Here is a 15,559-nt window from a genome sequence, read left to right on the forward strand (position 1 = left end):
CTTTGGTGAAGCCTCTTAGTTTGCAGCAGAAGCTACATTTCAACACTGTGATTAGTTGGCCCTTGTGTCAGTTGTGGAAGACAAGCTATTCCTCACAGTTGCAGTGTATTTTTTTAAGTGAAGAAACAACACACCAGCTTGTTAAAATATTTAAAAGTAAAGAACCAAATAGATGTTTGAACAGGTTTTAAATAGAGAGGTATTCAAAATGAAGTTTAACAACAAATTTTTGTGTCTGCCTCCCTACATTTTTATTTGCATCATTGCTAGATATAACATTTCACATTTGACTATTAAAAATAAATTCAATATATTTAGCTTATACACACATAATTTCACCAGAGCACCCAGTGCAATATGTGCTCTTAAAGAACATTCAAGTTAAGAGAAAAAAAAGGAGTGGGGAGCCTTGAACACAGGTCAAGTTGCTGTCATAGAAAGGCTTGTGGTCAGCTTTTTAAAAACAACCCAGTACTGCCTTGATGAGAACCAACCACACAAGACGCCGAAGGTTAAAAACCCAGTAGTTTATTTCAAAGTATAAATCTCAGGCTTGTCAGACAAAACCCCACTACAATTAACACGTATACAGACACTAATCTACAATGCATACAAAAGTCTGGGAGAACTTGCCATTGCCCTGCTTAAAATGGACTTTTTGGTACGTCCTACATTATCTTTATTTACACGTTCTTCTGTAGAAAGAAAAAGGGAAAAAAGAGTGCAAGTTTCTATAAGGAGTTTTGTAGGAGTTTATTTGCCAGTGGCTGATAAGTTACTGAAGTCCAACAAGTACCTCAAGGTTTTGGCTGTCCAATTACTTTATTTACAGAGAAAACTTCAACTTAGACAGCACTTAAAATATATTTTCAAACAGGGAAAGCCAGCACAATAATGTGAGAAACCATGTGTTATAAAATATTGATTAGATTCAATGATAAAATATCACATTTTAATTTGTACTCATGTCAACATTCACCTCTCGACATAAAACTGGTTCCAAGAAGAATGGGATCACTTGTTTTTGGCAATACTAAAAGACCTTCCTTTGTGTTAACAAAACACTGTGTGCCAAAACACACTAAAAGAAAGCAGTATTTTCAATATATCAAGCTTCCGTTTTCAAAAAATCTAGGTATTTTTTGCTGTTGACTGAATAAAAATACTAAAGGGGTTCCATCTAGACTTTTGTGTACTGCAATTGTACTTCTCCTACTTAATACTGTAATGTGGCAATTTGAGGGAACAAGGTACTTACAGGCTGACCTTACATGTAACATGGGTTCTCAGATCACAGACCACTTAGTATTCAACAGAGCTTTAAATGAAAAGGTGAACCAATGTGATTTATTGCAGCACAACTTGCATCATCCCAGCAATATCCCAGACAGCAATAGCTTTGCCACTATTTCTCATGAGTCCCTTTTGTGCAAAATGTACCTTAAGTAGCACTGTAATCATGCTGAAAATGCAGCTCAGAACTAATCTTAGTGCTTCAGCAATCCCTGAAGCACAAACTTCTTCTTAAGTTCAGAGAACACTTGCCAACCAGCTTGAACATTCCACCTTTCCCCATTAAGTGGCAAGTACAGAAAATGTATGCTGTACACCCCACCCCTTCCAAGTCTCCAGTCTCCTAGCCACTGAGGTCTTCCTGAAAAGGCCTTCTAGCTGTAATCTGAGAAATAAAATGGGAGAGACAAACAAACAAGTTAACCTAAGGGACTCACAATAATTTAGCAGCAATAGTCACACCACTTTCTCATTTTTAAACTGTGAAAACATTTCACTTGTCCTTTCCTAAGACATGGAACTTGTTACTAACTAGAACATGGATTCTCAAGTATTAAAGGCAAAGAAGAGAAAACAGCAGAAATACAGATGGAGACATACTTCAGTATCACATTTAAATAGAAGTAGAAAACAGAATTTTCAAGCATGGGCCAGCCATATACTGCAGTAAGGAAAACACGGTGGGTGGGTGGGAGAAATACTGACACAGGAAAGTGTGGACGCTGAAATCCCTCCCTGCCCCCTTTCTTTTCTTTAAGAACTTTAGGTTTGCCTAATCCATAACACACAGAGAGAGTGCTGAGCTGAACAGTTTCTCAATAAGCACAGAGTAGTAAAATTCCAATGACTCTGCAGCTTGGTATTTATGCAATCCAGTTTAGCTTATAATACTTTGATAAAAAGGAAATATTATTTTCCAATGTCTGTTATAAAGATTTGTAAACTCTCATTTCTTTGGGGCAAAAGCAAAAACAAATACAGCACGAGATACAAGGCCAAAAAGTCACTAATTATTAGCTCTTGTTGACAATTAACTCAATTAAAGCCTGTTTCTGCCTTTCCCTTTGTGGTGCCCTACATAATTTGCCTGACCAGATCAATTCTGCTTGAGAAAGTGCAAGTCCCACCCCCACAATAGCCTCACTGCCATTTTCTATTCACAGATCTAAAGACAAAAGTCCCAAGGTATGCATCTTGGATCCAACTTAACAGAAGCTGAAATTAGTACACCTTATAGCTGATTGATAATGGAACAGTATCTAGTCCTAGAGAAAAAAGAGTAAGCAACAGTAAAATCTTAGCTAATTATCTGCTGTATCGCCATAACAAGGAGCAAGAGGTACAAAGTATGCAGATGTACTTTTCTCAGACTAGGGTTCACATTTTTCTCCTGCATATATTTAGGGAATGTTCATCCATATTTTTTTTCCCTTTCCGGTGGCAAGGTCTTGAATAATTGCTGTTTAAAATGTGACCCAGCTTCCTCCAGTGTTACAAGCCCTACAAAAACACATTTCTCTTCAAGTTGCACCCAGGCTTGACTTTATTGCCCAAGTTCAATAAAAAAAGTGAAGAGGAACTTTTCCAGCGCTAAGGACCCAGTGCAGATAATAAACTACATCTTTGGCTACACATAACTGATATTGTTGAGTCAACAGCAGAGTGGTAAGCCCCTTCCCCAATAAATCTATTTTTGTAATGAAATTCTCCCTTGGGTTTTGGTATACTTCCAATGGGAGTTGATTCTGCCCCCCCCCCCCCCCGCCCACATTACACTTATTAAAATTAGAGGTGGCCCTAAAATACCTGAAACTGAGAGAAAAAAATATCATTTTTGTAGGTGATTGCATCACTGTTAGGCAAGTGAGACAAAGTGCTGAAATGCCCGCTGTTTGCTTTGGGGGTGAAGTATTCCATATACATACGATCTAGCTCTAAGATAGTTCTTGTCTTTAGTCATTAGATAGATAAGCCAGAAATTTACAAGAAAAGCTTTCATGTCACTCAAAGCGAATATAACTCAGAGGACATAAGGCATACCATATAAAAAATGTAAGGAAATTTACTTGGTGTTCTCACAATGAGAGAATTAAGACCTTGTCTTTCCAAAACATACAGCATCAACAAACTTTAGACCATCCTCTTACAAACCTTAAATTTCAGTTTCAACTCTTATCAGATTTGAAGTAACAAGTTAAGGAAACTGCTGGACCCTGGTCAGTCAATGAAGTGGGAACAGCTGCCACCCACTTCCCAACTGGAGCTGAGACACCAGGAAGACAATAGATGTGCTGCTTTTCTCTGGAAGACGGCATAGTGAAACTTTCTTCAACATCTGTCAGGTGTGATTCAAGTGTTCGTGGTGGGCACTAACTCTTGTTGGGATGTAAGGACGTGGAGGTACTGTTTATTGTGTTGACTCAGCCATTGAAAGAATGAAAGGTTCTATTAGAAGATTGAGTTGATTGCTTTCTTTTAAGCGACCTTATCAGATTGGCTTAGCATAGCAAAAAGTGATTCATGTATGTGAGGAAAAGGAAGTGTCTTAGGCTGTCCACATCTCCTTTGGCCAATCCACAGGGCACACCAACTTCCCAAGGAGAATTGTCAAATACTGTCTGCATGACCCAACTTCACAGACCAGTCAGAACTAGCAGGTTAAATGATGGCCTGAATGATCTCAAGTGGGAATTAACTCAGAAAGGTTTTGTGTGCTACACTTTTGAGGAATCTATACGGGAAGGTTATGACACTCTGGGGCTAAAAAGAAAGAGCAAAAGAAGAAAGCGCGCACATGATGTGTGACTACATTTACTTTTGAAATTATTGTTTTAAGGCACAAATAAATCTTTTTTAAAAAAGAGGACATAGAGATGAGGATCAGGAAACTATTGGAAATGCAATTGAAGTTTTCTATAAATCTGTTTTCAGACTGGCTTCAGAATGGTCCCTGGTTTTGGTGGCAAATATTCTACAAACCAGCCAGAGGGCTGCTTAATCCCCCACCCCTCAAATAAGCAGACACACCTACATTTCTCAAGCACTGGCCACATACAAGGTCTTTTGCCTTCTAGAAAGCAGGCTGTGCCTTGTAAGACTAGTCACTGTTCCAAAACAAAAGAAAGCAAGACCCTGAATCCTGACTTCCCTCGTAACCTGACCCTTGAACACTCCTCCTGCCCTTTGGCCTGTTCATGACACTCCTCTTCAGCCTACATCAGCTGGAAGCCAAATTCCCAGGGGTCACTGTCTTACGGCTTAACAGGCAGAGCAGCTTGTGAGGGAAGGAGAGAGGACTTCGTACTTCAAGAGCTTATCAGAAATACAGGCTCTCCCACTGCAGGCTAGGAATTTATTTTGGTTTTGGTTATGGAGTTTGTGTAGTGTATGACATTGCTGTCCAAAACAATCCTGCAGGGGGGATTTTTTACAGTGAGTTTCATGCATGAGAATAAACCCAAAACCAGAGTAAGCCACACTTGTGGGGCAAGAATAGAAGCCTTCAGAGTCTGAAGTTTAACTGCTTTGAGAAGCAATCACATCTGTTGACTGGGGATCACAGAAAGGTCCAAAGCGTCCGTAGATGTCTTTAGCACGAACTGCAAAGTAGTATTTGCTTCCAGACACAAACTGTGTAAGTGTGCATGCCATAGGCAGGGGGAGGGCTTTTACTTCCCCAATCTTTTTCCACTGGGAGGGCACAGTAGCACTGGGGTCCTCATGGTATGCATACAGATGGTAGCTATCCACACTGGCACAGCTCCGGTCCACTTCCAAAACACTCCAGGATAGAACTATGCCATTCTGACTTTCTACACGTGCTAGCTTCAGGTGTGGCTTCTGAGGCAGAGAGGTGTTGGCAGCTTCAGGAGGCAAGCGTGATGGCTGTGGGGCCTCTGGCAGTGGGGCTGGGTGCACAGGCCGCAGTGGCTCCTGAGGAATAATGAAGAGACGCAATGAGGATGGCAGAGGAGACTGTCTCATCCTATTGTCAAAATGCATACATTACCATCCAAGCATTCCCAATACCAATTCTCAGCAAACGCAAGATTACGTTTAAAACTAGCAAGTCTGAAATGACAATAAAACACTCCTGTGTTTCAAGGTGGAGAAGTCAAAAGGAGTAAAGGCTGAAACCTATTTAATATTGGCTTATTCTTCAAAGTGGGAGTAACTAACCCTTTACCCACATCCAGCCCCTCTAAAAGCTTCATAATGGCTCCTCTAAAATTTATCATTCTAAAAAAATGCAAGAAAGAGCTGCAAATGGTGTGTCCATTAAAGTAACCAAATTAGTCTGCTGCAGTGTGTGGTGTCACTTCAGAATGAAGAGCTGCCAAATATGCAAGGGGGACTAACAGTATACACTGCATATTACACCTTGTGGGGAGTAAATGTATTGTGTGAAGAAACACTATTTTGTCCACCCTGAATCTCCCGCATGCAGCTGCACTAGATAACCTCATTTCTAGTATCAGAAGAGAGGGAGAAAAGTTTTTATCGATTCATTTTCTCCACACTCATACAATTCACTCATCTATTCATTTTCTCCACACATACAAAAGGGTATAATTTTTATACCCTTTTATTATTTTCCTCCTTACTTACCTTTTGCCCCTAAATGACATAGCCTCCAAAGTTGTAATCTTTCCTCATTAGGGACTTGCTCCAGCTACCGATTATTATAGTTGCCCCTTTCTGTGCTACTTCAAGCTTTACAATATCCTTTTTAGGATACATGAACCAAAAATGTACACAGTATTCCTAGTGTGTGGTTTCACAATAATGGAGTATACATACTTTCTTTTTAAATTTGTTTTTTATTGTTTTATAATAGTTTCCCACCTAGAACTCTTTTGAGAAAGGTAGAATAATTTTAAATGAATGAGTGAGTGAGTGAATGTAAGACCATTTAAAGTAGGGACTGTCCAGCTGTGCAAGTCCCCAATTGCTAACAGATACTGCTAAAAAACAGTATGACATGGGAGATAAACTCTTCTCCAAACATTCATCTCAACAACTGGACACGGGTGCTTACTGAATGCACTTGAGCTGGCCGATGGTGAACTGTGAGTTGAGGTCCTCCAGATCCCAAGGTTAGCCCATTGTTTACAACATACGCAGTTGTCTGAGGCACTCGTACTGTCACACCTAGAGCGATACACAAAGGCACAATATGTTAAAGAAGTTAATAATATAATGATACATTGTGACGAATTTAGGTCATTTATTTGCTTAACACTGCAAACTATCACAAAAAATATTTGGCAGACACAAAAAAGATAGTATTAAAGCTTGCCATAACTATACTTTCTTTTACATGTACATAGGATGTTATAAAAACATAGTCAAATATCATATACACCCTAAAGTCCAATCTCAAAATGCTTTGAATACGTATGTTTGCACCTTGCTTTCTGGGCAAGTTTTCTGCTGCAATATATTTGTCTAATTATAACAAAATTGGCATCGCCTTTCGAACCAAGGTACAGCTGCACATCTGCTAAAATATAAACCTTTCTCTGACAGATGAGCTTACCAGAGTTTTGTGGGTTGACCTGCCTTAAACTAGGGCTCTGCATGACTGTGGTTCGCACAGGATTCTGTCCTGATGGTGTAGGAAGAGTAGTATAGACTACTTGATGATTACCAGGAGCTCTTGGTATTGGGAGCCTGGCAGGAGTCTGAGTCACTGGACGATGGGTTACATTCACAGTTGTCTGGGCTAGAAGCAAAATTGTAATCAAAAGAGTATAAAATGTTCTCAGCCTAGAAAGCATATGCTGCACAAAACCAAAGCATACAAATCAAGCAATTTCTCATAGTTCATTGACGCTTAAATTTTAGTAATGTGATTTACCGAATAAAGAAAAGATTAAAAAGGTAGCTTTCAAAATTACTGAATAACTACAGTAAAAAAATAATTTATAAAACCCAACTGGATTCTTCAGAACATGGATCAGTCTGGTGCATGCACACAAATGTCTTTCTCCCCTATAATTTTCTGAACCTCAGTCTGTAAGTTCACCATCCCTTTGGTGATTAATGGATGTAAGCTCTTCAGAGCTAAGCAGGCATTCTCATAGTAGTTCCCTCTAGGTCAGCGATATTTTATTGCATTATCCCCTCTGGGCATCATTTAAGTGTAAAAAAATAACATTTTCTATAGCCGCCTGCAAATACTGCATCCAAGAGGCAATTCACTGTTCTGGAATCTCTCTCCTTCCATACTGAACTATTTCCTTCCCCAAGGCTATGCAGTCTTACCTGTGGGGAGAACATGTATGGTTGTCTGCGACAGGCCAGTTGCTGGCATGCCTGCTTGTTGGAGAGGGCTTGTCTGTACTGGCTGCAGAGGACGAGCTAAAGACTGGGTTGACAGGCTCAATGCAGGTATAGATTGGTTCTGCTTCTTGCCACCTGCTTAGGAAAGGGGAAAATCAATGTGCAATTATAAACAGAAACAAGCAGATGAAAAACTGCTGAAAAATTTGCTGAAGTGGCAGTCAGTTGCAACACAGATTCTCCTTTCAGTTTTTACAATGAAATAAAAACATCAATTAAAGGATCTCACCTGTACAGTTCACAGCTTCATTTTAAATGCTCAAATTGGGGCCAACAACCAAAATATTGTAACCTAACTGGGCTTTGAAGGGATAGATATAATACCTACCCCACTATCTGTCCCCTGCTCCTCTAAGGATAGATTAACGAACAGACTGGGGTTAAAACTTATGAAATTTTGTATTGCCCATACAAATGGACTGAATAACTTTCCTGGTGACGATGAGTTTACTTTTATCTCATCAATGGGTCATAGTGTAGTATTGTATCTGTTCTCTAAATCTACACTCTGATGTTAACTTTTCTTCTATTGGCCCAAAAGCAAGATGAGCACTGCAACCCCATAATTGCCTTTGATTGGACTTAACCGTCCAGGGGTCTTGTACCTTTACTTATTGGAGTCCATACAGAAAGTGACCACTCCTCCTTACTTCTGACTATACAATGCGACCCAGCAAATAAGCCTCGTAACTCAGATCAGGCCTGTCATAGCATTCTGAAAAGGATTAGACGATCCCTGCAATTTGAAGGGGTGGTCGCCAAATTCCTGGACTCAGACAAAATATTGCATTTGAGAGCAACCCTTACTAACTCGCATTCTATTAACTTAGTAATAACAACATTTGGATGACTGTGTATGATTTTATGATTTTACTACTTTAACTTATGCCAATAAAGGCTAGCAGTAGTAGTAGCTTCATTTTATAAGGTTTCAGAATGTCTGTGAATGGCAGCAATGACCACAGTTCAAGAATATTACACTAGTCAAGTATCTGGATGAAATTTCTGAAATCCTCAAGACATTGTGTCAACTGCCTTATTTAGAGTAATATAGGATGTAGCAAGATACACTGGCAGCAAATTCCACATTTAATTAAACATAATTATGCCAGCCAATTTCAATGGGAGTAAATGTACATGACTGTAGGCTCATAGCTCCATTATGCATGTGTTTAAGGGATTATTGGGTACTGCTCTACAAGGTCCTCTTGTTTATTTACATCTTCTAAACCAGGAATGGGAAACCTCCAGCCTGTAGGCCAAACATGACCTTCCAGGGGTTCAAATGTGGCCTGCAAAGCTGTTTTCTCCAAACCATGCCTGTCTCACACCTGAATCCACTATGTCTGCACACTTCATCCAATACAAAAATGGGAGAAAGTTAGTATCTTGTTTGATATTTTCCACTGTAAGTGAGGGTAGGGGGCACAAAGCCAGCTTGGACTAGAATAGCATGAATATATTCACATAATGTATGGCTAATCAATCATGAGTTTATTAACTGTAGGCACAAAGAGACAATATAAGGACTAGCACAATATTATGACTAGAATCAGCTACAAACCACAACATTAAGACATCTAATTTAAGAATGGATGAACATAGGTTTTCAGCAGCAAATGTGCTTAACTCAAGTCATGAAGATAGAAGTATTGAAACATATAAGAACAAATATCTAAACACTAAGTTCAGATGGTGGGAACAATCCTATACACTTATGGAAAACACATTCAAACAGGACGGTAGGATATCTACCAAAACTTGAACATACTTTAATGATGTAAGGACACACTGCACAAATATATTACTAATACCTACATCAGAATCGCTGCCTAGAACACTGGATGGCATTTTAAGTTTAAAACTTCAATAGTGCCGTCTGACAGAATCTTTTGACTTGGCAAATATTTATCATCTTTGGCAGTTAACATTTACCAAAAAGCAGGAGATGTCCAGTTAGTCAAAGTCCATCATGATTCATGCATATCTTCTGGCTTACCTTGAGAAGAGCCATCATCTTCATCATCCAGTGTGAGATCAATTACTCCACTGCCTGTGGCCTTTCCACTCTGGAAGACAAATATTTGTTTGTTTGTTTGTCCATTCCCTTTCCAACAAAGTGTTAAAAGTAGCATGCAATAAAATCTAAAATCATCACAAGAAAACATAAAACGAACTCAATAAATCCCAGCAAATGCCTTGACAAATCTAAAGGGTTTTATCTGACAGTTGAAACTATAGAAATAAGCAGACAATTTAAGGAAGACCTTTACTTTTCCAAAGACATCACTAAGGTAGTTTGTTCTACATATACAGATGATCACATAAATCTAAAGCAGAGTAATGGAAGAGAGATTGTGTGGCAGCTTATGGGACTCCAAGTTCTTTAAGAAGGAAGGAAAAAATATGATACATACCCACATTTACCAAACTGTTTTTTTTAAAAAAAATGTTTAAATATTATAGAATGTTAGCATATACTACAAAAGGAACATCCAAATGTTGGCCATAGGAGTTGTGGATGGAAAGGTGCTGCAGTCTCTTCCTGGAAGCATGTTAATGCACTGTGTTTGGGAGAGGTAGATTTGGTTCTATAATGTCCTTCAAGGGCACTTGTGTGCAACATTACAACTGGTGACTGAAGGTTGTCATGATGGAATGAGGGTTGCCAGGATGGAGTGGGAGTGGCTGCTGGTGTCTTATTATCTCATTTCTACTGCCAGGCAAGATGCAAAAAAATTGTTGATTATTAAAATAAATTGTAAATACCAAATTTTACTAAAATAATATCAATACTAAATTATCTGAATATAAGCACCTCAGTTCTACAGATAATCTGTAGATTGAGAGTGCTTTCAGATAGGCAAATTCAATTTGGTTCTATTTTATAGGATTTTTAAAAATGCATTTATTAGCATGGAAGTTCATCTGTGTTGGCCAGACTACTAAATCTTCATTCAAATAAACACTGCCTGCCCACTGTACAATTTTAATCCTTGAACTTTGCTGTTTCTCTAACTGCTATGGATAATGATTCAGATGCTATCTGAGGCTATTAAAGTAAGTATAAAACACAGATAAAGGACAGAACTTTTGAAATATTCTATTTACTCTCCACTTAGTCAAATGCTTTTTCAGCATCTAAAAGTGAGCTTTCTTTTATATTATGAATGTTTATTAGGTCCCATACTTTCCAACTACTAGTACTTACTAATACTACTAAGTATTAGTCTTATTGATGTTGATTAACTGGAGACCTGGTTCAGCTCAATATGGTTCTTTCAAGGCAGACATTTAGCTTGGCCAATGACCAGTAACTGCTTCATTCTGTCTCACTTTGCCTATATATACAAGTATCAGGAAAAGAAAATATTAATGAAAAGGGCTGTAAATCTTTCATCTACGTGAGATAATGCAGACTAGTAACTTCATTTCTAGTACTTGTCCAATGGTATAGAAGGGCTGGATACTCAGCTCACATATCTTACTTGCTTTAACCCATATATACCCACCCACTCAACTTGATATGTGGAACTGGCAGTTTTATAACGGTCACACGATGTCTGTTCTGCACTTGTGAGCAACCAATCTTCCACTGTGGTAGAATGTACACACTTGAACTCCCTGCCTATTGGCATTAGTTAGGTACATTTGTTCTGCCACTTCTGGTGCCCGATAAAAAAAATTGTTTATGGAAGCCTGCGCAGACATGTTTTAATATTAGTACAAAGGTGGCTTCCATTTCCGGTCTGAATAGATGCAGCTCCCTTGACTGGGGAGATCGTTGGTGAAGGAAAAACAAGGATGCTTGAGGGTAATTATCCTTGCAAATTCCCCCTAGGATAAGGGGGAATGAGCTTCACTCGCAGTTTGTCTTGGTACCTGGCTCTCACTCTGGCATGGATTGCGGGAGGCAGGGAGGCGCTGAGTGCAAAAGCACTTTGCCTGCTGAAAACTCTCCGCCATTAAAAAACAGAGGTTCTCCTGTTAATAAGTTTAATTGGACTAAAGTATAGGCACATGCTAGAAAAGATGAGATCATAAACTGCAGAACATAAACAACTGCAAAGACTTTAAAGTTTGAATTTGAGATTTACTGAATCATTTGCAGTTCAACAAACCACTCTTCTTCCCAGGCTGAGAGAGAAAATGGTGAAAACGGGTTATTTATTGGGATAGTAATTTCTGCAGCTGTTGTTAAAGTTGCAAAACAACGAAGCACGGGACGGAGAATTGATACATTTTTGAAACAACAATGGAATATCAGCTTCGCCCAAGGCAACAACCGGTGGAAAGAAAGACATAACATCTTACCGGGACAGAAAGAAACACTGCAGACAGAATAACTGCCACACACAGAAAGGACAAGGATATAGTTTGAGTTCCTCGCTTGTAGTTTTAAAATGCTAAATTAAGATCTTTTCTGTTCTAAAGAAAATGCCTTTGCAGATTTTTTTTTATCTCTGCATCCATAGTAAAGGTCAAGGGACCCCTGACCATTAGGTCCAGTCATGGCTGACTCTGGGGTTGCGGCGCTCATCTCGCTTTATTGGCCGAGAGAGCCGGCGTACAGCTTCCGGGTCATGTGGCGAACCAGAGCAGCGCACGGAAACCTCTACATCCATAGTCTCCTTTTAATGCCTTTTTTTTCTCCTTTTAATGCTGTCCTTATATTTGTTGTTAATTTTTACAGTCAATAACAAGAGTTAACTTTTTAACTTGCAGAGTCTCTTGTTCTTCCATATAAACACACATTTGCCTCTTCTCATAATTTAGGGTACATATACAAGCAGTGACCATTTCACACAGGGGTTCCATTCCCGACCCCCATGCATGTAGGTGGAGCACACATAAGGTTTATGTTCAATTGTGTTAGGGCTTTTCAAGCTTTAGATAAAGATCTGTGTTCCTTCACAGATGAAGTCATTTTGGCATGTAAGTGGTAAATAAAATAAATATAATCTTGTATATCAACTACTTGTCACATACTGGTATAATTTTTTTAGTAACATTAATTTTATGCTAGCATTTTGAAAAACAAAATCTGTATTTGCTAAAAATGTAACAACGTCCAAGTTGATTTACTGAACAAGGAAGAAAATAAATAAATAAATAAATAATAAATAAATAAAGAAAGAAAAATAAAAACCAACTTACCTGTGCAGCTGTCTCAGGTCCTTTTTTGTTTGCTGAAATATCTGCTGGTGGCAGCGAAGGCAGTAGCAACCTGGATGTTTGACTCTCTGAAGGAGGCGAGAAACCACATTTCATTGGCTATTAAGCAATGTACTTTATAACACATATACTTAGTTTAACAGCAAACACTTAACTGTCAATCATATATGGTGAACTGAGTACTAAATATGGAACTCTGAAAGTTCAGATTTATTTCAAAATCAACATGTTCCCCCGTACACCAGTTTTCTACCCTAGTGCAAGTGCAGTGGACATATAAAACTTACCAACTCTAGGTGTTGCTGCAGTGCTTGCTTCAGAAGGAGTTGTACTGCTGAAGGCTGACAGAGGTATCTTCATCTGTATGGAATTCCTATTGATGGGAGGAGTATACACCCCTGATGTGCTTACAGTAGCCAAAGTAGTCCTTGCGGCTTGTGCAACAGGGTGTGCTGTTGATACAGCCTGCACAGCTAGAGTTGTCCCTATAGAACACCCAACACCGGCTGAAGAGTTCCTCTGAATGTTAGAGCTGGGCACAGATGAGCTGCTTGGTTTTATTGAATTAGCCGATGACAGAGACAATGGAGTTTTGGTCAAGTTGCCAACATTAGATTGACTTTGTACAGGTATAAATTCCACGTTGCCAGATTGCTGGTTAGTAACCAAAGTACCAGTATGGCCTTGCAGGATCTGAGGCTGGGAGGACATTGCAACAGGTACATGCAGTATTACTGGCAAAGACTGCAATGAAACAGACATTGGCTGTGCGCTTCCACCAGCCACTTGACTCGTGCCGACTACTGTTGCTGTGTTGGCCGCAGGTAGAACAGAAGTTGACAAGGAGCCAGAAGTCAATGGTGCAGAGGTGACAGGAGTCTGTGGTTTGGGATGTCCATTGACGGCTGTCTGTGGAGTACTAAGAGGGGTAGCAGACACTGCAAAATAGTAAAAAGATAATTGTTTTAAAAATCTATGCCAATTGAACTACTTCCATCAATAAAGTAGAATATATCAACTTGATATCTGAGGTCAAGATGGACTGAAGAAGCCTGTACAGGACTGGAAACAGGAATCATGATTATAGAGAACATTCTTTGGAATTCACTCTTTAAAACATGTTGTAATGGCGTGTGCTAATTTGAACCTTTTTCTGTGGTTTATTTCTGTAGATCATGGCACCAGTAAAGTTGTCATAACGATATAAAATATATAAAATATACCCTTCAATTAACTATTTTAACCTTGGTACAAGGTGTACAGTGACTCTGTCCCTGTGCTTCCCTTGAAATATTATCGGCCAACAGCATTCCTTGGAAGCCACTGGAAACAGAGTAAGACTAGCATTCTATATATTACAACACAGAGGTGTATGTCAAATGTTTTCTCTGAATTTGTACTCTATTTGAATATTTTCTATGGGTCTAGGTTTGGTAAAGACTGGCTGTTTCCATCTATAGTTGTGTCCTCAAAAGCTGTTCTGATGCAAGAGCTGGCTGTTGCATCCGTACCTGCGTTGACTTAGATGTTTTATTGGTTTCAGAATATCTGAAGAAGTGTGCATGCACATGAAAGCTTATACCAAGAACAAACTCTGTTGGTCTCTAAGGTGCTACTACACATTTTTTATATATATTTGGTTTCAGAATTGATATGGAAAATGCTCTTACGTAAACATCTATTGTAGTAGTTTGGATGAGTACTATTTAATTACACCCGAGGATGCTGACAAGAGCAGACAAGTTTCTAACAGAAATCTTAAATTGCAACCCTTGTTTTCCTTGGCTTCTAATGGGCTAGTTGGCATACACTGAACCTCTTAGTCAGCATGAAGCTTAATGCATCCTTCTTGGAGGATGCCAGAAGAGAGATGTAAGGGGTGCAACCCTGGATTTTCCAGCGGTTTTCAATAGTACAGTATTCTTCTGGGTTGGAAATTGAGGTGTGTGTGCTGTGTTGTGGTGGTTCTGCTTCTTTTCTTAACAGAAGGTTATGGGGAGTGGTGCTAGAATAGTATTCTCCCTCAAGGTTCTGTTTTTTCTTCTTTGCTTTGAAACATCTACATGAAACAACTGATAAAGTTAATCTGAAGTATGGGGCTCTGTGTCATCAGAATGCTTATGGCATGTAGTTCTTTCATTTATTTCAGATGAGATGGTGGCATCCTTAAATGCACTATTGATATCAGGACTGATTTATGAAAGGAGAGGCCAGGGGAGGGAACGAAAGAGAACACAGGAGAGCAGAAGTGTCCCGCACTAAGCAGAAAAGCTGAGAGCAAACACTTTTCATTTCTGTGTTCATTACAGCTCTTGAATAATAAAAAGTGATCTGTGTGAATAGTGAATAGATGTTGTTTCTATAACAAGACATCATATAGTGCCACCACTGAGTTCAAAAAAGGAGAGCAACATCTGCTGCTGCTTTTGATACTCATAACTTTCATCTGAAAGATTTATACTAAGGCACTTTTCTTGGATAAAGAAGGGGGGAGAGGTTAAATACATATCTGAGACGTGAGAAATATTCTACCTGTATTCACAGGGGACTGTAAAGTATTTGATGTGGTATCTCCTACATTTCTCTTGGACTCCAGCATTTGTCTCACTGTTCCGGTATTTCTGTGGAATAAAGATTCTTGTTAGCTGTACTTGTTAGCTGTTAGATGAAGCAAAGAGCAGTACAGGGGAAAGCTATTTTTGAATTTTGAAGTAATTTATCTCTATCCATTTATTCAGCAGTATCT

The 15,559-nt window shown here is 39.0% G+C and overlaps 1 protein-coding gene and 1 long non-coding RNA gene across 10 annotated transcripts in view; both read right to left on the minus strand.

Moving 5' to 3' along the window:
* Positions 1–512: 512 nt before the first annotated feature.
* The window catches only part of ATF7IP (activating transcription factor 7 interacting protein), an 83,644-nt gene continuing 68,597 nt past the window's right edge, over positions 513–15,559 (minus strand). For 7 of the 9 annotated variants that reach the window (XM_080971234.1, XM_080971233.1, XM_080971232.1 and 4 more), the window contains exons 8-15: positions 15,346–15,434; positions 13,101–13,751; positions 12,796–12,881; positions 9,638–9,707; positions 7,561–7,716; positions 6,833–7,018; positions 6,332–6,444; positions 513–5,226 (exon numbers count right to left, since the gene is read on the minus strand). In XM_080971234.1, coding sequence (XP_080827360.1) covers positions 4,810–5,226; positions 6,332–6,444; positions 6,833–7,018; positions 7,561–7,716; positions 9,638–9,707; positions 12,796–12,881; positions 13,101–13,751; positions 15,346–15,434 — 1,768 coding nt within the window. In that variant the 3' untranslated portion in view covers positions 513–4,809. The remainder of the gene's footprint in view (positions 5,227–6,331; positions 6,445–6,832; positions 7,019–7,560; positions 7,717–9,637; positions 9,708–12,795; positions 12,882–13,100; positions 13,752–15,345; positions 15,435–15,559) is intronic. The other 2 variants (XR_013976902.1, XM_080971229.1) reach the window with 2 other exon arrangements.
* LOC308457461 lies at positions 10,086–12,737 on the minus strand. The gene is made up of 2 exons (XR_013976923.1): positions 12,252–12,737; positions 10,086–12,099 (listed from the first exon to the last, which is right to left on the minus strand). It is a non-coding gene; the product is annotated as an uncharacterized lncRNA (long non-coding RNA).

The sequence above is a fragment of the Podarcis pityusensis genome, assembly GCF_964106645.2.
Source record: "Podarcis pityusensis genome assembly, chromosome: 10".
NCBI classification, from domain to species: Eukaryota; Metazoa; Chordata; class Lepidosauria; order Squamata; family Lacertidae; genus Podarcis; species Podarcis pityusensis.